Below are 26,818 nucleotides of genomic sequence, written 5' to 3' on the forward strand. Positions count from 1 at the left end.
AATAAATCCTATCCTAAGGCTTGAGTACTACTGCCCGCCTGAAATATGTCTCAGGGCTGGTACAAGATACCAATAAGAATGGAAATAATCTGAAAAAAAAAAAAAAAAAAGCAACATCACACATCTCAGATGTGTTTTCATATACACACAGAAAATAGGAGAGGATAAACAGCAAACACATTCTGAGTGCTTCGAAAGGCATGGAAAGCGGAGGTTCCAGATCAGTTGTGCTCTGAGAGCTCTGATCAGGCAAATCCTAGGGTCCACTAGGCTTCAAGCTGGCTTGACGTCGTAGGAGCACCAGGGTCTAAGCTACAAAGTGATCATGGGAGGAGGGATGGAGAGTGGGAACCAGCTGAGAAAACAACAAGAAGGGACCAGTTCCTTAAAGAATAACGAGGGGACAGAGATATTTGTTCCTCTTCAATAAAAAAATTTTTTAAAAAAGGCTTTATGAGCTATAGTTCACATACCGCAAGATTCACCCCTTTAAAGTGTGCAATTCTGTGATTTCACTACAGCCACATGGTTGTGCAACCATCACAAGAATCCAGTTCTCATCTCTCCAAAAAGAAACTCAATACCCGTGAGTAGTCACTCCCCATGCCCCCTCCCCACAGTCCTTGGCAGCCACGAATCTCCTTTCTGTCTCTGTGGATTTGCCTGCCGTTTCATGTAAATGGCATCATACAGCAGGAGGTCTTTGTGCCTGGCTTCTTTCACTTAGCATAATGGTTTTTTTTTTTAATTTATTTATTTTTATTTATTTATTTATTTATTTATTTTTGGCTGTGTTGGGTCTTCATTTCTGTGCGAGGGCTTTCTCCAGTTGCGGAGAGCAGGGGCCACTCTTCATCGCAGTGCGCGGGCCTCTCACCGTCGCGGCCTCTCCCGTTGCGGAGCACAAGCTCCAGACGCGCAGGCTCAGCAGCCTTAGCTCACAGGCCCAGCCGCTCCGCGGCATGTGGGATCCTCCCAGACCAGGGCTCGAACCTATGTCCCCTGCATTGGCAGGCGGACTCCCAACCACTGCGCCACCAGGGAAGCCCTAGCATAATGTTTTTAAGGTGTATTCATGTGACAGCATACAGCAGTACTCCATCTCTTTTCATGGCTGAATAATATTCCATTGTATGGATAGACCACATTTTGTTTATCAGTTGATGGGCATTTGAGTTGTTTCTACATTTTGTCTATTGTGAATAATGCTGCTATGAACATTCATCTACAAGTTTTCGAGTGGACATACATTTCCATTTCTTGTGGGTGTATACCTAGGTGAAAAATTGCTGAGTCATATGGTAACTCTATGTTTAACATTTTGAGAAACAGTTTTTCAAAGTGGTTGCATCAGTTTACATTTGCACCAGCTGTGTGTAAGGATTCCAATTTATCTGCCTCCTCACCAACACTTGTTATTACCTGTTTTTTTTTTTTAATTTATTTATTAGAGCCTGGTGAATGTGAAGTGGTATCTTGTTGTTTTGATTCACATTTCCCTAATGAATAATGATGCTGAGCATCTTTTCATGTACTTGTTGGCCAATAGTATTCGTTTTGGATAAATGTCTATTCAAATACTTTGCCCATTTAAAAAATTGGGTTATCTGTCCCTTTATTATTGAGTAGTAATAATTTTTACATATTTGGAATATAAGTCTCTTATATACGATTTGCAAATATTTTCTCTCATCCTGTGGGTTGTCTTTCACTTTCTTGATGGCATCATTTGTAGCACAAATGTTTTCAAGTTTGATGAAGCCTATTACTATTTTTGTTGTTGTTGTTGTTTGTGCTTTTAGTTTCATATATAAGAAACCACTGCCTAACCCAAGGTCACAAAGATTCACTCCTATTTTTCTTCTAGAAATTGTATTGCTTTAGTTATATTTAGGTCTACGATCCATCGAGTTAATTTTTATATATGGGATCAGTGAAGGGGGTGTTCATCGTCAGTCTTTTGTATGTGGATTTCCAGTACCATTTGTGGAAAACTCCACAATTTTTAAAATGAAGATATCTTTCTGAATCTACTTATGGCCAATCATGTCCCAGCTACACTCCCTCCTTAAAGCATCTTTTTTCAGTATGGCAGTCGTGAAGACCAGGACCGAAATAAACTGAACTGACAGTAAATCTTAAATTGAGATTTTTAGCAACCAATGAAGCATATAATCACATTATCTACATGAATAATTTCTGTACCACTAGTGAATAAAAATATTGTTTTTTAAAACTTTCTTCATCCTTTTTATATTTCTTTTTCGTATTACTTATGATGAACATATGAATTTGGTACAGTAGTTTATATATATTTATAATTTATAAAGGATACCATATTCATACATTGTGGGTACATGCTCAAAATATTTTTATTGAATGTGATAAGAGGTTTAAAGATCACTGCCCTCGAGAAACTTCCCACACGTGGACAAAGAAACGTATGTGAATGTGGACCGTGACATTGTTTGGAAAAGTGAAAGTAACCTAAATTTCCTGTACAGAGGAATGGACAAAAAAAATTGTGGTATATCCACGCAATGGAATATTATACAATGGTTTAAGTGAATGGATAAGGGACACATATATGAATATGACTAAATATTAAAATAATATTTTTAATGTAATATATTTTGTAATATGATTGCAGAATGACATATACACAGGACAATAACATTTTAAGTTTAAAAACATGCCAAAAACATATTGTTTATAGATACATATATATGTAGCAATATGTAATGTTAAAAAAATTCATGAGAAAGATCAGTATCAAACTCTCGACCAATTTTTGACTGAAGTATTGCCATTGATTTAAAAGACTGTAGTCTATTAAGTCCTGCAGCTTCCTGATACCACATAATTAAGAGGATTCCATTTTGCTTAAGATTCTATACACTATTCCTTTATTTCATATATTACTCAGAAGTCTGACTTCCTGAAATTTTTGAAGTTGTTCTAATTATCAGTTTGTTTCTGACGCTAGTTTTTCAGAACTTCCCTTTTTTTTAAAATGTGTCTCCTGGGCATTACTGAAATAATAAATAATAAAACCTTTGATCCATTAAGAATTTGTTGTTGCCAATAAAAAGAAAAAAGTTTCTGGTTTAGCTTTTACCACATGGATGGATTGGTGGAGTTAAGTGTTGGTGACCTCATGTATCCTTCTTCTTTTCTAAGATCTCATCAAAGACAACGAAGGAGGAGAGGGCGAGGGAGAGGCGTGAGGAAGGGGGGAAAGGGGAGGGGAAGGAAGAGGGGGAGGGGAAGGAAGAGGGGGAGGAGAGGAAGAGGAGGAGAAGAACAAGAAGAGGAGAAGAAGAACGAAGCTTTAACAGCACCTGAACAAGAAAGGATACCACAATCTAAATTGTCCAAAGTTTCTAAAGTTAGGAGACATTTTTGACAAAATCAAAGCAATGGATTCTGAGGCACAAAACAATACTCTGAGGCACAAAGGAAATCCCAGAGGTGCTGCCAGCTCAGAATCAAATACAAAGGTCAGGAAAGGGCCAGGTGACCATTATTAGTGTACTTCCTTCCAGGTCTGCTAAGGCAGTTGTGTGTATGTGAGTGTGTGAGGGACAGAACAACAATCCAGAAGACAGAAAAGGTATTAGGGGCTGAATTGTGTTCCCCACTTCCCAATTCGTATGTGGAAGTCCTAACCCCCCAGTATCTTGGAATGGGACTGACTGTATTTGGAGACAAGGTCTTTAAAGAGGTAAAATGAAGTCATTAGGGTGGGCCTTAATCCAAGATGACTGGTGTCCTTATAAGAAGAGGAGATTAAGACACAAGCACACACAGAGAGATGACCATGTGAGGACAAAGGGAGAAGACGGCATCTACAAGCCAAGGAGAGAGACCTCAGAGAAAACCAGCCCTGCCGACACCTTGATCTCAGACGTCCAGCCTCCAGAATGGTGAGGAAGTAATTTTCTTTTTGTTTAAGCCTCCCAGTCTGTGGTACTTTGTTATGGCAGCCCTAGCAAACGAATACAGAAGGGAACAAAGAAAACGAGGGAAGGAACCAAAAATTCAAAGGGCCTAGTGCAGGCAAGATGAATAAAATCACATCCAGACTTAGTTTCACTGCAGAGAAATGTGAGAACACCAAGGAGAAAGGAGATAACAAAAGCATGGAGAGAAGAAAATGAAATCAACTACAAAGACTGGCAGATGCTTTTTGTTGTTGTTTTTTTTGTCTGCACAACTAGGTACTAGATGCCAGTAGAAAAAAAAAAACCTCCAAGGTTCTGGGAGAAAATAGCATCCAACCTATGATGAAGTGTGCGAACAGAAAAAGGCATTTTCAGGCACGCAAGGGCTTGCAATTTACCTCACTGCTTCTCTTGACAAGATAACTGAGCATATCCCGCAGCAAAACAAGAAAGGTGTCCCAGAAAGATGACATGAGATCCAAGAAAGAAAGGCAGAAACCTGGGCATACGATGAAAAGTCTATGAGGACAGTGGCATCACAAGATTACAGAGCAAAGGTTCCAGTGAGATCAAAGCGCGTGCTGAAGGTTTCCAGAGACATGGATCCCTGGATCCGCCCACCTTGGGGATAAAGGCTTATGCTTTTGTCAGTGAGAGGCCAAGTAAGTTACAGGAAAAAACAAAAGCTATGCGAGAAAGCCTTGGTTCAATTAAGGCAATCAAGATGCAGTACCACAGAACAATTCATGGAATGTCAATGAATCTTGACATTCAGAACATTTCCCTTTGAGGACACATTTTCAAGTTTATAAAGTTACATTCTCTTCTCTTTCAGACTGATCGCTCTTATTACACTATGACTAATATTTATACAGTCAAATTGTAAATCCTGTGTATTGATCTATTTTTTAGACTCCACCTAGCTCATGAAATACACGGAAAAATAAATGTAAGTATTAACAATGTGAAACATGGGCAGTTAAGAGAGATGAAGAGTACATTAATTTCTTTATACCATTAAATTAGTAGATACTGCTGTCATAATATACTTATTTCTCTATTAATGTGTTCTAGTGGTAGCTAGTAAAAGCTAAAGTCAGAAATTCAGTTGTAGCCACAAAGAAATGGGAATTGCGGTAAGGGTTAAGGCAAATAGGAGACCTACTCTCATTTTTCCCCAATTTATTCTTATTAAAAAAGTGTATTTATAGTAAACTGGCTTTTTTGCTATATAGTTCTATGAGTTTCAACACGTCTAGATTTATATAAACATCATCACAATCAGGATACAGACCAGTTCCACTGCCCCCAAATCTCCCTCATGCTACTGCGTAGTTAAACCTTTCCCCCACTCCTACCCATGTCAACCACTAATCTGTTCTTCATTCTTAGGGGTTTTTTTTGCCACTTCCAGAATGTCATATAAACTGAATTATACAGTATGTATAACTTTTTGAGATTGGCTTCTTTGATGGCATAGTGCACTTGAATTTCTTTTATATCGTTGCATGCATCAATAGTTCGTTCCTTTTTTTTCTTGAGTAATATTCCATTGTATGGATGCAATAAAGTCTGATGTCTGTTTATCCATCACCCACTGAAGGATATTTGGGTGACTCCCAATCTTTGGTGATTATAAACAGAGCTTCTATAAACATTTGAGTATAGGTTTTATGTGAGCATAAATTTGCATTTCTCTAGGATAAATATCTAGGAGTGAGATGGCTGGCTCATATGGTAAGTGTATATTGAATTTTATAAGAAATTGCCAAACTGTTTTTCAGAATGGCTGTACCATTTTGCACTTCCATTACCAATGCATGGGAGGTCTAGTTGCTCTGTATCCTCACCAGCACTTGACACTGTCAGTTTAAAAAATTATTATAGGGGCTTCCCTGGTGGCGCAGTGGTTGAGAATCTGCCTGCCAATGCAGGGGACACGGGTTCGAGCCCTGGTCTGGGAAGATCCCACATGCCGCGGAGCAACTAGGCCTGTGAGCCACAACTACTGAGCCTGCGCGTCTGGAGCCTGTGCTCCGCAACAAGAGAGGCCGCGACAGTGAGAGGCCCGCACACCGTGATGAAGAGTGGCCCCCGCTCGCCGCAACTGGAGAAAGCCCACGCACAGAAACGAAGACCCAACACAGCCAAAAATAAATAAATAAATAAATAAAGTGTAAAATTAAAAAAAGAAAAAAAAATTATTATAGCCATCCAATAGGTGTGTCATGAAAACTCACTGTGCTTTTAATTTATATTTCCTTAATAACCAATGATGTTGAACATTTTTTCATGTGCTTATTTGTGTATCTTCTTTGGTAAAATGTCTGTTAAAATCTTCTGCTCTATTTTTTAACTGGATTATTTTATTATTGAGTTTTGAGAGTACTTTATATATTCTGGGTACAAATTCTTTGTCAGATATGTATGTGATTTGTAAATATTTTCTCCCTGTTTGTAGCTTATCTTTTTATTCTCTTAACAGTGAGATTTATAGAACAGATGTTTTTAGTTTTGAGAAAATTTATTTTTTTTCTTTTATGGATTATGCTTTTGGTGTCATATCTAAGAACTCAAGTCACAAAGATTTTCTGTTTCCCTATAAAAATTTAATAGTTGAACATTTTACATGTAGGTCTGTAATCAATTTTGAGTTAACTTTCCTACATGATGTATAAGTTTTTTATATAGTTTTGTATAAAATGTGAAGTTTAGGACAAATTCATTTTTTACATATGAGTGTCCAAATGTTTCAACACCATTTTTGTAAAAGACTATACTTATTAGCCCATTGAATTGTCTTTGTACTTTTGTCAAAAGTCAGTTGACTGTACTTGGGTGGGTCTATTTCTGGACCATTACACTGACCAATTATGCTAAGTGAAATCTGCTAGACAGAGAAAGACAAATACTGTATGGTGTCACTTATATGGGGAACCTAAAAAGAAAAAGTTGAATCCATAGAAACAGAGAATAGAGTGATAGCTGCCAAGGAAGGAGGGACTGGTGAGGGGAGATGTTGGCCAAAGGGTATAAACTTTCAGTTTTAAGATGAATAAGTTCTAAGGATCTAAAGTACAGCATGGTGACTAATTAATACTATATTGTATACTTGAAATTTGCTAAGAGATTGGATCTTAAAATTCTCATAATTTAAAAAGGGTAACTTTGAGGTGATGAATATGTTAATTAACTTGATTGTGGTAAATATTTTACAGTGTATACATATATCAAATCATCACGTTGTATACTTTAAGTATATACGATTTTGTCAATTATACCTCAATAAAACTGGAAAAATCATAAACCAAAACACCAATGCTACGATTGAGATAGGAAATGCACTAAACCTATAGATCAATTTGGGGAGGATTGACATCTTTTCTATATTAAGTTCTCTAATCAATGAAACCAACATATCTCTCCATTTATTTAGCTCTTCATTGATTTTTCATCAGCCTTTTGTAGTTTCAGCTCTCAAATCCTGTATATGTCTTTTAAGATTTATAATTAGTATTTCATCACTTTTTTTGAGCTATGGTAAAAGGTATAGTTTAAAAATTTCAGTTTCCAATCATTTATTGCTAGTATATAGAAATATGTTTGTTTTGTTGTTGGCCTTGTATCCTGTAACCTTTCTAAACTCACTTATTGATTCTATGGGCTTTTTCTGTAGAGTCCTTGGGACTTGTTTATGCAATCATGCCTTCTGTGAGTTGGGATAGTTTTATTTTTTCCTTTCCAATCTAGATGCTTTTACTTATTTTTCTTGCCTCATGGCACTAGCATCCAGAAGGATTGTGAATAGGAGTGGAGTGGACAATCTAACCTGGTTCCTGATCTTAGGGGGAGAGCATTTAGACTTTTGCCTTTAAGTACAACGTTAGCTTGGATTTTTTTAGATGTACATTTTCCGAGTAAGGAAGTTCCCTTCAGTTCCTAGTTTGCTGAGAGTTGTTAAATGAATGGATGCTGAATTTCATCAAATGTTTTTTGTGCATCAATTGATATGATGATGTGGATTTTCCTCTTCAGTTTATTAAGATGATGGATTTTATTTATGATTTAAAAAACATTGAACCAGCCTTACATTCTTGAGGTAAACCACATACTCTCATTTTATATCCTTGTTATAGTTGAATTTTACTATGGGTATACATTAGTTATGTAAGAAGCTGATATAACTTAAGTTTTAAAGAAATACACATACCTGATTCCATTTTGTCCTTTTTCTGGCTTCTGGTTAAGGCCATCCTTTACCTGAGAAAGAAAACATTTTCAAATCTAACTTATCAGAATAAGTTCAGAAGGAGAGTGATATTGGCATTTATCCTAGGAGCTAAGGGCACCGTGATTACGTTTGCTGGGCTCCACCCGTCAGCCCTGGTTCACCTGAAGTTAAGATGAGCCTCTACAACTTTTCATGCTTGCTTTCTAGTGGTTCCACAGAACACCGCTCTCCAAGAATTTAGGGCAAGCCACTCAACAGTCCCCTAATTAAACACATTACCAAGAAGTCTTAAGTCCATAACGCAGTTCTGTAGAAGCTCACTTAAACTCACCTTACAGAATACCCACAACCCCTTCATTAGGTCAACTACACCTTCATAGCTTCTTTATATGCTGAATGGAATATCCAGATGCTTATATTTTGTCATGAAATCATTTTTATTCATTTCTATTGCTTTTACCTGATGTATTCACTCTATTTTTTTAGAGACAGCTCTAATTTCCCAATTACTCAGTGCAAATTTTTTAAATGAATGCCATTAAAGATATATTTAAAACTTTATCTCAAAAAGTCTCTGAGAATGCACACAGGTACTCTGTGTGACCTGTGTACACATACACCATACTGTGCCCAGAAGGTCTTTTTAAAGTTTGTAAAATTACTATTAACCCTTCCCATCCGCCAGTCAAACCTTTACTGGAAGTCAAATGACTGTGTCCTTGAAGAAGGAAGAATTGAGGATTATCTAATATAATACTACATGGGGAGGAAAAAAAGTCACACCACTAAAAGGCCGTGTCTCCAACAGCACAGTCAAGAGTCAGCTGCAGGTGTACAGCTACTTACCACTTGGTAATTGTTTGGGGCCCAGACTAGAAGGGTATGGCGATGGCCCTGCTCAAACTTATGAGCTACTACAGTGACTGGTGATCCAGTAGAAGAAATGTTTATACGTGTCAGATTGTCTGCATTGAAAGTCATAAATTCACTTTTCTATAATGGGGAGAAAGGAATCACAGTTAATACCAGAGCCTTGTTCTGCACTGACACTGTCGTGCATATTATTTCGCATTCCCAGGTCATGTTCATACACATCCAAAAATGCCTCGATGGGGGCTGGCATTGGTTTGTCTCAGCCTCCGCCCTAGCCCACCCCTGTGGACTGTATCCTGAAGTTGTTTAGCATTACCACAAGAATTATGATTTTCATCCAGCATTTTACTTTCATTTTATGAAGATAAATGCTACGGAAATTATTTCTACCATTGGGCAAAGAACAGCATTGAGGAAAAGCAACAGCCTGGGTGAAAATCAATACTGGGCCTTCCCAAGCATCGGGAGTCAAACGTTCTTTCTTCCTTCACGATTATTAGTTTGGCAAGATCTAAGGGAGTGGTTCTCAATGGCGGCCGACCAGGAATGTGACCAGTTAAATCAAAATTTCTGGAGTTGGGTTGCAGGCGTCAGAATCGTCAAAGCTCTCCAGACTTAAGGTTGAGAGGCTCTAATCGAGACCAATGGCCATCCATCCACAGTAGGGTTTTCCAGTCTCAGCACTGTTGGCATTTGGGGCAGATAATTCTTTGTTGAGGAGGCTGCATGTCAGCACCTCTGGCTTCTACATAGGAGACGCCAAAAGCACACTCCCAGCTGTGACCATTAAAAATGTCTCCAGAGATTGCCAAGTGTTCCCTGTGGGGGTTGTTTTGATAGCCCCGGTGGAGAACCGTTGACCCAGAATCTTGCTATTTAAAGTGCGGTTCCACGTACCGGCAGCGGCAGTGTCACCCGAGAGCTTGTAAAAATGCAGCATTTCAGACCCACTGGTCACAAATCTGCATTTTAACAAGCTCCCCAGGTGATTCACAGACACAGTAAAGAGCACACTGGTCCAGAGTGAAGCCAAGATGAGATCAGAGATGAAGACATTTCACTTCTGGGCTCATCTTTGGATTTACACAAGAACCAAGAAGATGGGCTTCTCCAAATCCTATTGTGATAACTCAGGTCAGAAGAGGAAAAAGAAAGTTGCATTTCCTTCTACTTACTGGAGACGTCTGGTTAACTGTCACTGTCGTTCCAGGAAAAGATATAGTCATGCTGTCATTTCCTATATTCAATACTTTAATTTGGAACTCATTTCCTTTGGGGAAGACGGGAAGAGTTTTCTGAGCAAAATAAAAGAGAATTGGCAGTGAGGTCCTCAGTGCATACTGAAGATGACCTTAACCGTGGCACTGGAGTCACTCTTCCCCCGGCCGAGGAAGGTGGGCTGGCTGAGGCACACGACGCGCCCACCACAAAGCCCAGGAGGCCTCCAATCCTGCACTTCATGGCGCCCATAGAAAGTGATGCTCGGACAGAACATGGAAGCAGTCAGCAAGAGGCTGCTCTCGGTCCTACCTAGCCACCTCCAGGGCAGACCTGGTCAAAGGATGCCAGGTTATGAAGCCTAATACCTGAGGGGTCCGAGTAACCATCGCCTAAATGAAGGTTGATCTTGTTGTAGCACCTGAGGTCTGCTCTCCCTCGTAACTCTAGAAGCTCAGACCTCAGCCCTGGACATGGTGCTCTAAATATCCCCTCACAATGCTTGGGAGCCTCCTGCCTCTCACCCTGCTCAGGGTTTCTGCCCTTTCCTTACAATGCCTTCTCCCAAATCCCAGTGTCACTGAAGTAATCCACGTCTACTTGAGCCCCACAATTCATTTCCCATAAAGCTAGTGATGTCCAAGAGAAAGTGAGCACACCCAAGCTCAAGGCAGCATTACTGACCACAGCCAAGAGGTGGAATGACCCAAATGTCCATCCACAGATAAATGGATAAACAAAATGTGGTATATCCATATGACAGACTATTATTCTGCCTGAAGAAGGAAGGAAATTCCGACATGTGCTACAACCTGGATGAAACTTGGTGACACCGTGCTCAGTGAAATAAGTCAGACACAAAAGGACAAATACTGTATGGCTCCCCTTATCTGAGGTACAGAGAGCAGTCAAATTCAACGAGACAAAATGGAATGGTCATGGCCGGGGGTCTGGGGGGACGGGAAATGGGGAGTTGTTGTTTAATGGGTTCAGGGTTTCAGTTTTGCAAGATGAGAAGTGTTCTAGAGATTGAGGTCACAACAGTACGCATGTACCTAGTGCTACCAAACTGTACATGTAGAAATGGTTAAGACGGCAAATTTTATGTTATACATATTTTACCACACTTAAAAATTTAAAAAGAGAGAGAGAAGGGAAGGAGGGAGGGAGGGAGAGGGACAGAGACAGAAATAGAGAAAGAGACAGAGAAAAAGAGAGACATGGGCGTGGAGGGGTGGGAAAAGGAGGGGAGGGGATGGGGGGAGAGAGAGAGACAGAGAGAATGAGAGAGAGAGATTTTACCTCTCATCTTACATACTACATAACACCCTGTGTGGATTAGCTCGGGAACCAACCATCATCAGGAATGTTAGAATACAAAAGGCATCCTCCCATGAACAATTTCCCATCACAATTTACACATTTTTGAAGGACTTTGTGAGTGACGAACCTGTTTTAACCAGATCTCCTAGGAGTTTAAATAGCAAAAGAACAAGTTCCACAAACTTCCCTCCCCTTATAAAAACTGTATTATTGGGCTTCCCTGGTGGCCCAGTGGTTGAGAATCTGCCTGCCAACGCAGGGGACACGGGTTCGAGCCCTGGTCTGGGAAGATCCCACATGCCGCGGAGCAACTAGGCCCGTGAGCCACAACTACTGAGCCTGCGCGTCTGGAGCCTGTGCTCCGCAACAAGAGAGGCCGCGACAGTGAGAGGCCCGCGCACCGTGATGAAGAGTGGCCCCCGCTCGCCACAACTAGAGAAAGCCCTCGCACAGAAACGAAGACCCAACACAGCCATAAATAAATAAATAAATAAAAATTTAAAGAGAACATTATATCTTAAAAAAAAAACAAAACACTGTATTATAAATGGAAGCCCCTGTGTAACTGCCATCTAAGTTTTCTCCTAATTGAGTGCACCCTTTCGGCCCTATTCCTGGCTGCGTCCTTTGCAGTGACAAGGACCCACAGGGCACGCTGACTGAAAGGGACTGTTTTGCCCTGCAGCACATCATCCACAGCCCCAGGACTTAGTTTATCAGCAAGTCCCTGGCCTCCCTCATCCTCTCGGTCCTGGAGAAGGCCGCTCCACCAGACCCACCAAGAAAGGCCACTGGAGAATCAGAAAGCAACTCACCTCGATCTCCACCTGCACAATTGCAGCTGCCACAAAAGCCATGGAAGCCAGCAGCATCCCGACTACCATCCTCTTCAGGGAGCTGGCGGGACAAGCAAGAGGGTGTCTCTCCGCCAGCCGCAGGCGAGCAAGCTGATGGCAAACCCACAAGGGAAGCACCCCTCTCCCGCCCGCCTCCCCCAGGCAAAACCAACTCCCCCCCAAAACATGTGGATTCCAAGCGTCTCTCTGTCTCTTATTCATGACCAGGACTAAGGAGGATAAATGTTACAGCTTCTCATTTGCATTTGGACATTTAATTTCTAGAAACTACTTTGGACCACAGTTACTATTTCTATCATCTACACATATGAGGGAGCCTTAATGAGAGGCTTTTTTCAGGGTGCCATTAATAGCACTTTTATTTTAAGGGCAAATTTTCAGAAACGTCGGCACATAGGCATCTGATTCAAAAATATTTCTTTGAAAACTCCCTCACATAGGTGGTGTCATGGGAGAGGAGCCACACGTTCTTTCTCCTGAGGCTCTGGGAGCTGAGGGAGCGCAGCCCATCCGCAAAGCCCCAGGACAGATGGAGTCCGAACCCCAACCCGAGGGTCACCTACGTGAAACTGAAGCCGCATTTTGCGATCAGAGGATACACCACGGCGTCCATGATGGGAACCAGGATGATGATCAGGATGGCGTTCACGGTCTGCAGGGGAAGCGGAGAGAAGCTGTTACTGCCTCCGTGGCGGCTCTGGGCTCTGAAAGCCACTTAGATATCTTCTCTTACCTGCATCTGATCCGGCTGAATTTCCATAATTCCCTAAAAAGAGGCGGAAAATCTCATGGATAAGTTCGCACAGAGGATCAGTTGGGGGGTTGGAATGTTATGAGAGGGAAGCAAAAAGGGGGCAAAGGGGCTAAAGCAAAGGAATAGGGACCAGGGGCTGTAAAACAGCTCCAGGTCCCAGACTTACAATTTTCCCACTCATAGTTGTTGCTTGCAGTGTCCACCTGGAGCCCTTAAAAACAAGTAAGTTTACTGCGTCATTTGGGAATGTGGGTTTTAAACATTTTATAAGTCAGTGCGGAGCCTTTTCCAAATCAGGAATGAGGTCTGAATTGCTATGCGGTTTAAAGATGTTTTTCAACAACAGGCTCCTCTCCCAGCTCCATGGTGATTGTAGGTAAGAAGAAACAACTTGCATTTCTGCTGTTCAGCTAACAACATATAGCACTCCAACCACTCACGAAGAGCCTACAGAGTACCACTGTGAGATAAGCTCTCCTTCATAAAGGCAAAAATGTATTTCTGAGGTTTGCTGGGAAGCTGACATCACCTGCAAGGTGAAAGCATCTTCACACCCTGAGGATATTTTATGTTCACTGGGATCAAAGTTTCAGGAACATTATTACTGTTAAGAGCCTACTGTTATGTTAAAAAAAAAAAAACACAAAAAACAAAAAAACAAGAAGGGAGTATCATTGTCATTAAAGTAAATTTTAAGAAGTAAAATGGTGATATAATGCAAATGTGAAAAAAAAAAAAAAGAGCCTATTGTTGACAGCCTAGGTTGTCCTAAAATGTAATTCCATCAAGAGAGTGATGGATTTAAACCTGGGCAGCCTAGTTATATTCAACCTATTTTGTAAAAGATGAGGCAGGACTGTACAAGTATATGTTATATATTCCATGGAGAACTGGATATGTGAATTTTTCAACATAATCTATCATCTCTACTAGGAGAACATCATAGAAAGTCAGGAAATATGCTACCGGTTGAGTTCTTAATATAAGCCAGTCACTGATTACTTACTATACATTCTCTCTTTTGATCCTCACAGCCTTGTCCTGGGTTATTACCCTTTCAGAAGGGTTAAAGGATTACACCAAGTCACACAGATAAAAGGTGTTCAGTGCATTTCTAGTGCAAGCCTGATTCTAATAACCAGTCCCCGCCCAACATGCAAAACTTGTTCTTAAGATGTTGGTCTAAATTCCATACTTACAAATAAGGAGATTAATGTCTATACTCAGTTTTTTCCAAGAGATGGTTTACCCTTTTAATAATCCTTCCTGCACAATAAAACCATACATGTGTGTAAATTTCTTCTTAAACCCCAGTTTCTAAAAGAAAGGATAGCTTATTACTTTGGCTACTGAGCATCATGCATTGGGTTTTCTAACCCTATTTAGAAAAATTCCTAGGCACTCATCTTCCAGCTGTGGGAGAAAGAGCAGGGTGACAAGTCAATGATGTGTTCTAGTTCCTGCTCTGATAAGAATGACTTTGGCAGGCATTTCACATTTCTGGATGGTGCTTCTAGCCCAAGAATCCCATTTCAGTGTGGAAGATATCAAGTCCCTCTCAGTCTAAATATTCTGTGGATCCCATAAAAGACAATACAGCTTTTACATGCTGTATCAGGAGAGAAGCTCTGTATCCTCACTTTGACTGGCAGCAGTCCTGGATACTTGTCTTTCCCAAGGCTCATTTACTTGACCCCGCCTACTTTTCTTCATTGTTTTGTCACAGAAATGTGGATAGAACCATCTAGATCATTTAAAAAAAAAAAAAAAGAAAAAAGAAAAGAAAGAAAGAAACCCAAGGTGATCTAACAGTTACCAAATAAATGAAAGATAAAAAAGGAACTGGAAGAGAACATTTTCAGGAGCTAAACACTAAGTAAGTACAGCTCGCTATGCGGTAATGCCCAAAGAATGTTTTGTTAATGAAGATGTACAGAAACACAGTTTCATATTACCTGCTGATCAAACAAGGCCCAGAACATGGGGAGAGGAATATACAGGAACATCACTCTTGTAACCATCTTAATTTGCGAGATCAGCCGCTCCTGCAGTTGGAGTGAGGGCAGGGACAAATCAGACATGACCTGTGCCAGAGCGCTCAGCCAGTGCTATTTTCAGCGTAGACATATTTACATCTAGAGACAAGCTGGGAGGTGAGTAATTGGTCCAAGAACCCTATCACAGGTTTCTTTAGAAAACCCCAAATTCCTAAGGTGTTGAAAATCAGAGTGAAAACATCTTTAGGAGGTAAATTATTCAAATTTAAATGTAAATTCACTAAATGTAAATCCCACCACCATCACTTAACTCTTCCATATTCAAACTAAAGTTTTGTGGTCATAATGACATATCACTAATGGCAGATTATTCCACATGAACATCTGTGAAGAGGTAATATTGTTTCCAGATAAATTATATCCATTGTTTCTCAAGTTCTTTTCAATAATAAATAAGCACTCTCACACAGAGTCTTATCTAAAATGCTAACAAAGTTTATGAAGATACGACTGATAATTCTGTCCATGTAGCCTATTTAATAATACGTGTTACGATCACTGGGGCCGCTGTAGCAATAATCATCACTTACGTCGTATTTCTCGGTAGCCCAGTCCAGCCAGTGTTCCCTCTTGGGAAATCTCTTACTCCGATGCCTAATCCTATTTTTGATGGCAAACTGAAGGAAGGAAGAACAATCAAGTTTCAAAACAGAACCGATTCCTTTATCAGTGCAACACATTTCAATGAAACTCCCTTTAATGGAAGACTTACGAGAGAAGCAAAATATAAAATTGTAGACGTTAGTATAATGACGATGCTAAAGGCATAACATGCATTTATTTCAAACCTCTCACTAACTGAGAGCATTTGAGCCGGGGTAAACAAAGTCACGCTGTTACTTACTACTTTACTCTCCGGGTTCTCTAGAGAGGAGTGGTCAGTAGAAATACAACACATGACACATTTGCCCTTTGAGTTTTCTGGTAGCCATGTTAACAAGTAAAAGGGAAACAGGTGAAATTCATTTTAAATATATTTTATTTAACCCAACAAACCCCAAATATGGTCTTAACATGTACTCAATGTTAAAAAATTAATGAAAAAATTTACATTCTCTTTTCATACCAAGTCTTCAAAATCTAGGGTATACTTCACGCTTATGCCACATTTCAATTTGGATGCTAAATTTTTATCAAAAATGTTTGATGTGTATTTACATTGCCTAAAATTTATGCTTGAAAAACTAGACTTACACACCTAAGTTGCTTCAAACATATTTAAAAGCTGTCCAATAACTGAATTGAGTACTGGTTTTGAAATTTAAGAGAACCCACTACATAGAAATACGTGTATAAGAAATTACATAATTTAAATTAATTTAAGTGAAATCCAATTTAAAATTCTGTTCCCCAGTTGCACTTGCCACATTTCAAATGTTCAATAGCCACACGTGGCTAGTGGCTACCATACTGGATGGTGAAGGCCTATTATAATGTATTACAGTCACACGAAGGAGAGGGAGAACTCACTACATAGAAACAGAATTAGAAGAAAATAAAGATTATAGTTGAACATATTTTAAAACATGGTAACACTGATCCAAAAAACATACCTACCTACCACTACCCATTACAAAATCAGAGGCTTCCAAGATTCCTTTTTTGTAAGATGCCTTTAGGAAAGCAAAGTGCATTCACAGTGATGTAACAGCAGGAGAAGGCGATGGTGATGCCAGCTGGGGACATGCATATGACTTTGTGACTTAAAAGCAATAACTCAAAGCTACGAGATGACTTAGGATGCTGGGAAATAACAATATCATTCTCATGACTAAATAGCTCGAAGTTGTTCTTTTGGCATTGGGACTAAGTCATCAATTACTTGGGAAGAAAGAACTTAGAGATCACTGGAATTGGATCATTCCTATTAGACTGGATAAAGCTTTTTGGTGGGAATAGTTCCAATGTTAGAGGAAAGTATAGGAGGAAAAGGGAATAGCAGCGAGGCGGGAGAAATTTTGACTTTGATAAAGCATACATGTATAGTTTAACACAGTAACACCAGGAAAAGGGGAAAGTAAGTGACTAAAGTTATCTTAAGGCTGCCTTTACATCCAAAAGATTATCCACACTTAAAAAAAATAAATGAGTGACACATTACTCCCTGATTATACAATGTAGATATTCCTAAAAAAAAAAAAAAAAATGGGTAGCACATTTGAGAATAAAGTTATTTGACTCCATTATTTAAAAATTCCTACACTCAATATTTATTTCCTGCCTTAAAATGTGCCTGTGTGGACACACACCGTGTAGATGCACATGGAAGAAACCATATTCCTCATGTTCCTATTTGGTGAAGTAGTCTTGGAAACAAGACTTCTGATGGCTGCATAGTATGATATAGATGTACTATAAGTTAAACACTGTTCTATTTTCAGCAACTTGCTGGACTTCAATTTTTGTCATAAATTTTTTTCTAAGTATTACACACATTGATAATCTTTTAATGTGAAGCTGTGTTCATTTTTAAAAGTTATTTTCTTGGCCTTAGTTCCTGCAAGTAGGATTACTGACACTTTCCACACTTCAGACTCTGGATATACACTATGAAACCAGACCTCTCCATTTTTGTTTCACTGCTCCCTGACAAACATCAGATGTTGTCTGTCATTTTGAGAGGTAAAGAGTCCCTTTGATTTGTTTTTCTTTCACCACTGATCTTATTTTATAAGTTCAATAGCCATTTCCATCCCTCCCTTTTTGAGTTCTGTTTGTGTCCTTTTCCATTTGGTGAGTTTTATAAGAAACTTCAATTTATCAAAAAAGGAAAGAACACGAACAAAATGTCTAAAGGAAAGTCAAAGATTCATTGAATTTTAATTTAAAGGAGGTAGAAGGCTCTGGGGTAACTAAATGTGATTGAGAGAGAGGACTACTGAAATACTTACCCCAACACAGCTGGCGACTTTAGCCATGACATTACCCTGGGGCTGGACATTCTTGTACATTCCACTGCCAATGACAAATACAACTGGGGAGGGCAAAAGAAGATAAGTCAACAGGGAGTTTGACAGAACTATCTGTGAACTAGAATATGTGTTTTTATTTGAGTTACAACCTTGTTTTGGAAATACCGGGATTACTCATAGAGTGGGTTTACCTCCCTCTCTCCTGGTTTCCAAAGTGCTTTTGATTCTAATAATCACAGCAGCTTCTGAGAAATATTGTATTGTGTTCTCATATACGAACATTGAAGCCTAATACTATCTCCTTCCCAGAACTTGGGGCAGCTTGCAGACACTCGGTAGAGCTATTTGAGCACAAGTTCTATCCCTCTTTACAGGGATAAATGCTTTCACAAAGCAGATTAATGCATTATTCTACAAATACATAGAACACAACTTTAATTTTCTGGCTGCAATAGCAAGAGAAAGTTTCTTCTGTTTTTTAAATCTTCAGACAAAAATAGGAATTAATCTGTTGAAACTTCTACTTAATCACATATGGCAGAATTTATTCTGTGGTCATGGTACAGAAACAGTTACCATTAATTGCATGTGCAGTTACAGTTTTACAAAAAGTTAAAAGTTCTCTTTCAATGAGGCCATTCTTCCATGGACCTTCTTAGAAAATGCATAATACTGTGAAAATAACTTAGGGGAAAAAAAAGCCTTTCTGCAAGAGACTCTGAAAACCACAATCCCTATGCTGGGATTTCTGATTATCCAATACCACAATTCAATAATTTTAAAACATCGATGAATTGTTTGACTTCTACTTGTTTTCCTCAATTTAAGAAGGCTTGAAGTTTTGACAAGTGCCAACTCTCAAGCATATCTCCAAGTATGTGCCTGGATTGTAGATGTTCTTTATAGTTAAAGGAAGAGAAGTTTACTTGTATTCTCACCCAATGCTAATTTCCCTCAATCCAGACATGGAATACCCAGTTGAGTATTCCATTTGAGTTTACCTCTTTTTGCCAACCAATATTTTAATCTTTAAGCTTCTGATTAACTAACGAACTTGTTCAAGCATAGCATTGTTGCCGATAGGAACTTCTAGAGATGGTGGTAAGGCATGGGATTTGGCCTCTTCTCAAATTCATTATAAGAAAAAGCATAATCTTTGATGTAAGGATGACTCATAGAGATGAAAAGAGAATTTACCTGATGCCAGTTTAACACAGCATCTGGCATAAAACAATAGTTTTTGAAAACCTATCTCTTTACCCAGAATTAGAGGAGAGAAGGCATATACGAGCCTTCTAGGGGAGAGTGGCGATATTTAAACGATTACAGAAGAAAATGGATGTTAAAAAGGGGGCGAATCCTGAGCTTTCGCCTAAGTGTAAGGATAAAGCTAAATTACTACAACATGAGCAAAAGAGATGAAATAAGGGCATACTCAATACTATTAAAAACTGGTAAAAAAAAAAAAAATCAGAGAATGTGATAGTGCTGACTGCTACCTCATCTGAGAGGGAGGAGATGCTATGAAGGCTTGAGACAGTTATTGGGTTCTGTTTCCTTCTTTTGCTTCTGTTGTAGATTGAAGTGTGTTCTCCCCAAAAGACGTTGAAGTCCCTGTCCCCAGGACCTCAGAATGTTACCTCATTTGGAAATACAATCTTTGTAGATGATCAAGTTAAGAAGAAGTCATTAGGGTGGGTCCTACTTCAAAATGACTGGTGTCCTTATCAAAAGGGGAAATTTGGACACAGATGCACGCACAGGGGGAAGGCCATGGACAGAGTGAAGTTATACTGCCACAAGCCAGGGAACTATTAGAGGTAGCAGGGAAGCCTGGAAGAGATTCTTCCCTAGGGCCTTCAGAGGGAGCATGGCCCTGCTGACATATTGATCTTGGACTTCCAGCCTCCAGAACTGTAAGACAATTAATAAATTTCTGTTGTTTAAGCTACTCAGTCTGTGATATTTTGTTATGGCAGTCCAAGGAAATGAAGACACCCACCATCTTTTAAACTGGACTATCCCTTGTAGGAAACTCTTCAGATCTCCTCAAAAGCCAATGCCAAGAAGAACTTATGTGCAAATGACTATACACATATATTCCTCCCAGAGGGAAGACAGTCTTGTAGAAACATTTAGAGATGATACATTATGGAAAACTAGATGTTCACTGGAAATATTTAAGTGACAATTGGACCAGGTTGCCATGTCTTCAGGCAAGTTGTAGATGAGCACATGTTGATAAGAACAAAAGCTTTCAGCCATGGGTTCACCTAGTCTAGCAGATTCTATCACCTTCTTCTTAATCTGCCTAAATAGTTTCAAACCTTTAAATGTCCAACTCAATTGATCCCTTTTCCTCTAGACTCTTTTTTGATCCTACTTTCTCTGAAACAATATGCCAACTCTACTTTCTTTGAATTCTCAGAGTATGTTTAACATGGGATGGCAATTCTTTGTATTACTTACTATTACAATTTGTTACATGAACTTTTAAAAACTGGTCACAACAATTAATATGAGGGCCTGACCTGATCATAGGACTGTATTAATTCAACTGATTTCTACTTACTCAGAGATACAGCCATAAGGGCAGCAGGAACCCCAAACGCCAATGGGTAACAAGATTGTTTACTGTGAATTCCACATACTTGAACTGGGGAGAAATGACAGGATTAAAATTCATTATGGCAATGGTAATACTCATCTATTTCCCAGTTTTGTAAATTCCTAACTGGTTCTTACATATTGTTTTCACTTAATGTTCTAGACTTATCCATTTGTCTTACTGATGTCATCATTGCAGTAGACTGATGTCTACTACAAGGCTGAGCAAACGGCTTTGTAGTAGAAAGAGCAGGAGATGGAGGCGGGTTCTAACCTTAGCCACTAAATAGATGTCTGATACCAGCTAAGCCAAAATCAGTGGGAACCCTCATGTTCTGTGGACTTACTTAGCGGGAGAGATGAAAATGACCTAGACACAATAATGTGAAGAAAGTGGGACTCAGAAAGTAAAATCTAAGGGCCCTGGAAAATCTGGATTATATGTCCCTGAATTCATGCCAATTAGAAAACAATTAGATGACCCAGGGTAGGGGTCAATAAGCTTTTTTGTGAAGAGCCAGAGAGTAAATCTTTTAGGCTGTGGACCTGTCCTAACTACTCAGCCCTGCCTTTGTAGGTGAAAGCAGCCATAGACAATACACACATGGATGGTCTTGTCCAGATTTCTGGATTTGGCCTGTGGGCCATAGTCTCCTAACTCCTGTCTGAAGATCTATTTTAGCTCTGAAATTCTAGGGTTGGTAGGGAAAAAATTAAGACTCTTGGAAGGGGCAACAGAAATTACTGGAAATCCTTTCAATGGAGTTCTGGAGCCTCCAGGAATCATCTGATCCTAAAGGGGTTTGTCTTTGTTTTTGACCAACTGTTTCACAGTTCTGCAGAGAAAGAAGTTAACTAGGCAGAAAACTATAGTCATGCAAATGTTTCCTGTTCGTTACTGTACAAATGATTCCTATTCACAGCAATGTAAAATAATCCCCCCACCCAGTAAAGAACATAAATCTCTGTTAGTCAAATCCTTATTTGAACTGATTGTAGCAGCTTTCCAGTTCCCTCATTAACTAATAAGTTACATAAAATCTCTGTCATGCTGATGTTATACCTGTATGAGAGCCATGATTTTCCCTTAAAAATTATCCTATTACACATTTTCTAATTCAAACATGCACAGCACATATTCTAGTAGAACCTGGAGGCAGGGGAGGTTAGGGGGTGAGAAAACATAATATAAGAATAAAAGCTAGTAAATTTTCATACAAAGCAAGTTGGAATGGGGTTTAAGTGTCATCTTCAAAGCGCTACTACAGGCAGAAGTACATAAACTCCATAAATTATCTTCTTTCATGGTTTATTCTGACTCAAGGTGTGGACACCATAGTCCTGTTTTGGTCTAATTTGTCCCCAAATATTCCCTTCCACATGGGAAATTCATAAACCCTCAGTGGAGTGCTGACAAGCACAAAAATATGAGCTGATGATAGATGCTGTCCCATTCTCTTCCTTGGGGGCAGTTCTTTTAGAAATAACTGAGATGATGGGAAAGCAAAGAATAAAACCTTGCCTGCTAAATTCTTCCTGACTCACTGAACGTCATTGGGGAGCAAAGCTTGAAGGCAAAAATGTCAACTATGGCCCACCCGGTGTGGTTTCCAAACAGCCTCTCTTGTCTTATATCTTACCATGAGTAAGGACTTTGCATTAACAATAATTTAGAAAAATCGATTGTTATGCTAAGGACGGTTTAAATTTTTTAGGGGTCACGGGGATAAGGGATTCAGATAAGATTAGGAGTTAAATCTTGAAAGAAAAGTAGCTGGCATTCCAGATTTCACTGTATCCTCTAGGATGTATGTGACAGCCGAGGCATCGTGGGAGAATTGAGGGACAGGACAAACCAACAAGGACTCAACCTTTTCACCTGACTTCTCTTCACAATTAAAAAAAGAAAAACCAAGGTCCACTTCAGATATTTTTTACCTCTGAGCATGGGAGTGATGATAGTAGACAGCAAACTTCCAGCATTAATGGCCAAATAAAAGATGGAAAAAAATCTGTTTCTTTGCTTTTCCTGTAATAAAAAAGGATAAGGTAGGATGACTTTGGCTATACAGTAACGGATCAACTGTAGCCGATGATCTGACTTGACTTTGAACTTAGCTTTGGTCGGTGTCTTACTTTCACGTGTACTTGAACAGCCTCCAGTGGAGAATACACTTTGACCGTGGAATTTGATTCCTGGGTGTTTATAATCACTTACATGGTTTCTGTGGAGATGCATGCTCCTACCTGACCCTCTTCAAACTGATCTCCACCAAATGCAGACACACAAGGCTTTATCCCTCCGGTACCCAGAGCTATCAGGGCCAGGCCAACCATGGACAGTGCCCTAGGGAAAGAGGTGAGTATTGCTGAAATGTGAGATCCTTAAAAGCATCGGCCTCCCTTTCCCCTAATTTCCCTAAGAGGACCAGGCACACAGAGAAGGGATTCAACCCGTATGAGAAGATAATTCACAGAAATGCAGTCTTGACAGCTGAATGACACTTGAACTCAAGGGCCTTCAAATTCATACTTTTATCTAATAATTTACCATCTAGAAAATTTAAAGAAATGGCTTGAATACGGAACAAAGATTTATGTATGGAATTCTTTTGTAGCCTTATGATTTTTAGCAAAAGAATGGGTAAGTGGGGCTTCCCTGGTGGCGCAGTGGTTGAGAATCCGCCTGCCAATGCAGGGGACACGGGTTCGAGCCCTGGTCTGGGAAGATCCCACATGCCGCGGAGCAGCTCAGCCCGTGAGCCACAACTACTGAGCCTGCGCGTCTGGAGCCCGTGCTCCGCAACAAGAGAGGCCGCGATAGTGAGAGGCCCGCGCACCGCGATGAAGAGTGGCCCCCGCTCGCCGCAACTGGAGAAAGCCCTCGCGCAGAAACGAAGACCCAACGCAGCCAAAAATAATAAATAAATAATAAATAAATAAATTTATTTTAAAAAAAGTGTACACTTAAAAAAAAAAAAAGAAAGAATGGGTAAGTGAAATTCTAAGCATTGTCTCTGGTACAGTCATAATAGACTAATAATCGTCATTAAAAGACATTAGAAAACATGATTTAATTGCAAAGCAGAATAGCAGGTTATGCAGTAGGATCTTAACTTGTTTACAAAGTACAGAAGACTGAAAAAAGTAGAGCAAAATGTTTATTATTATAACTTTTTAGAATAAAAAAGATTATTTATAATAATAAAAGGGATTAAAGAGTATTTTTTAAATTTACTTTTGTGTTTTCCAAGTTATCTGTGTTTTATCTCCTGAACTGAAAAAAGCACTCACAGAATTTACCAACCCTCATTTTGTAGTTTTGTTAGATTTACAATAGGTTACTACCAATTTCAGGTTTCATAAGTGTTTATTCCATATCTTCTTGATTGCTAATATTGTTTTAAAATGCTACAAAAATATTTTATGAAACAGATAAAGTCAAGGAAGATACTGCACAAAGAAAGAATTCTTTAAAAAATCATGCCCATCTTCCTAGATTAACCTGCAGAAGCACCTCTTTCACCTTGCTTGTCTCTTAAAACAACTTGTGTTTGGTGGTGTCACTCTGAGCATTTTAAAGGACAACGAAAATGTGGCCAATTGAATATTATATACCATGCACTCTCGTGAGGATTGTAGGCAGGTTTCAATACTAACCCCATGAAATAAAATAAGTCACTAAGCTTTCTTGAGTACCTACTGCTTGCCAGGCAGTGTTCTAGGTGTTCTACCTGGATTAACGCACAGGCAGGTACTATTACAAATGAGGACACCTGGGCACAGAGGTTAAGAAACTTGTTAAAGATCAATAGTAGCAAGAGGCACAGGCAGAACTTGAACCCATACAGCCTGGCTCCAAAGTCCATGTTCTTAATTGATACTGTAGATTAGAAAATTGAGGTGTGGAGGAGATAAGTTGGCCTAGGTCCTACAGCTCCTCTGTGGGACTCAGATCCTGGAGATCTGAGCTGTGGATTATACCCTACTTATACCCACTCCCCTCCACCTACACAGTTCCCTGGGGGCACCACGGGTTCACATCCAGGGACCTAGCCTGGATGGCTATCTGACTGACTAACAAACCAGAAACACAGATACTGCAGATACTAATTTGAATTTCAATAATATTTTCCCAACCCATTAGATGGTTTACTCATAGATCGAGGAATCGAAGCAAAAGAACAGGAAATGAAATAAATCTTTACAACTTGTCTGCTAAGCCAGACTGCCATGAAGGGAAATTCATCTCACAGAGAAGCAGTTGTCAATAGCACTGTTCATCAAGAAAGCAGAACATAGGGCTAGAAAAAATATTTATGAAACTGAATTACTGAAAAATGAGCAGAAATGTGGTACAAGACAGAAAATCAAAGGTACAGAGTCTTGAGGAAACCTGGGGCAATTGAGGATCAAGGTCTGTGGGAGTTAATGTCCCTCTAGGGAAGATCGAGATTAATACAAACATCCTGTGCACTGACCATGCCTCATGGGAGATGCACCCAAGACACCAAGCCTTCAAGTGAGCAATGACTCCAGACAACTGTTAGGATGGTGACATACTGAGGACCCAACTCTGAGTCAGTTAAACACCTTTCTTTACACTGATGAGGGAGGAAAGGTTTCCTTACACTTATGGTGAAGGTTCAAGGAAAATGATTAAAAATTAGAGCACCAAAGTGGGGAGGGATAAATTAGGAGTTTGGGATCAGCAGATACCAACTACTATACATAAAATAGATAAACAACAAGGTCCTACTATACAGCACAGAGAACTATATTCAATATCTTGTAATAAACCATAATGGAAAAGAATATGAAAAAGAATATATATATGTATAACTGAGTCACTTTGCTGCACATCAGAAACTAACACATTGTAAATCAACTACACTTCAATAAAAAAAAATTTTTTTTTTAAATTAGAGCACCAAACAAGCAACTAGTGAGAGGATGGGGTAGGGCCGCAGTTAACATCAACTCACACGTGCACAGAAATGTTGTCAGGGATTCCATCGTGGTTGAAGTCCGTGAGGTCATTAATTGAGCTCACAGTGATGACTACTTGTCCAATGGTGTAGACAATGGACAGCGACACAATTGTCCTGTGTAAAAAGAGGTCAAGAGAATCCAAGTTAATTGTACAAAAGCCATACACTTCCTACGCCAGTGCAAAAAGGCCTCCGCTTCCAACTTTCAAAAGCCCAGTCACGATTCTCCTTGTTTCTCAAACTGGGACCATAACCTGATAAACCTTTGCAAGGCAGCCTGCTGAAGAATTCGGTCCTCAGCATGTAAGCAGTGAGCAAAGTTTTGGCTGCGGGAACCTGGGGAGGCAGAAGATCTGTTCTTTCTTTCAACTATTTGAAAGACTCAGTGTCTATTGTTACCTAACTGCTGAAATGAGGACCTGTATCTTTAAACAGTCAGAGAGATTTATCTTGCACCTGGTAACAATATTTGGGCAGGAGTGGTCCATTGGTTACTTTTGAATTATACTGAGTAATTTTGAGATAGTGAATATTCCTGCCTCTGCCCATGTCATGCATTTGACCTGGAAGAGCCTTTACTTCCTTCTGTGTTAAGTCCAAGGAAATGTCCCAATGACCCGCCCCCTGCCCCCGCATCGAGCCCACTCCTGGAACTCTTCCTGCAGGACTGGTTGAGCACCCCGTGCTTGTGGTCCAGCAGTTTGAGCCTTTCAGCAGCTGCGTTGTTTCGAGGGAGCTTTTTTGTTCTCCCAGCCCTTAATTTCTCACGCATCATTAACAACAGATGCTATCCCTACTACTATTTCAAGATGCGACAAAGATGTTGTAAGTGTTTAGAGGAGGAAAAAAATATTCCTACCGATGCTACTTGCAATCACCCTGCCGAATGCCAGGCACTGTGCTGAACTCTGGCAATACGAGGATGAGCGGAAACAGGGCCTGGGACTCTCTCCTGAGAGTTTTATGTTCCCTGATTCTTCGTTCCCTTAGCCCACCCTCCCAAACCCCAAAGCTTATCATTACTTGTTGGCTTGCTCGTTAACAAGAAAGC

General features: G+C 39.7%; 1 protein-coding gene across 1 annotated transcript in view; it reads right to left on the bottom strand.

Moving 5' to 3' along the window:
- SLC15A1 (solute carrier family 15 member 1) overlaps nt 1-26,818 on the bottom strand; it is a 34,565-nt gene that overhangs the window by 5,481 nt on the left and 2,266 nt on the right. The window contains exons 5-18 of the mRNA XM_068526527.1: nt 25,762-25,881; nt 23,024-23,123; nt 22,715-22,805; nt 20,742-20,825; nt 18,149-18,231; nt 15,788-15,874; nt 15,156-15,245; nt 13,367-13,411; nt 13,180-13,212; nt 13,010-13,098; nt 12,405-12,486; nt 10,224-10,343; nt 9,022-9,168; nt 8,155-8,204 (exon numbers count right to left, since the gene is read on the bottom strand). Coding sequence (XP_068382628.1) covers nt 8,155-8,204; nt 9,022-9,168; nt 10,224-10,343; nt 12,405-12,486; nt 13,010-13,098; nt 13,180-13,212; nt 13,367-13,411; nt 15,156-15,245; nt 15,788-15,874; nt 18,149-18,231; nt 20,742-20,825; nt 22,715-22,805; nt 23,024-23,123; nt 25,762-25,881 — 1,221 coding nt within the window. The remainder of the gene's footprint in view (nt 1-8,154; nt 8,205-9,021; nt 9,169-10,223; nt 10,344-12,404; nt 12,487-13,009; nt 13,099-13,179; nt 13,213-13,366; nt 13,412-15,155; nt 15,246-15,787; nt 15,875-18,148; nt 18,232-20,741; nt 20,826-22,714; nt 22,806-23,023; nt 23,124-25,761; nt 25,882-26,818) is intronic.

This window comes from Eschrichtius robustus, chromosome 18, assembly GCF_028021215.1.
Source record: "Eschrichtius robustus isolate mEscRob2 chromosome 18, mEscRob2.pri, whole genome shotgun sequence".
NCBI classification, from domain to species: Eukaryota; Metazoa; Chordata; class Mammalia; order Artiodactyla; family Eschrichtiidae; genus Eschrichtius; species Eschrichtius robustus.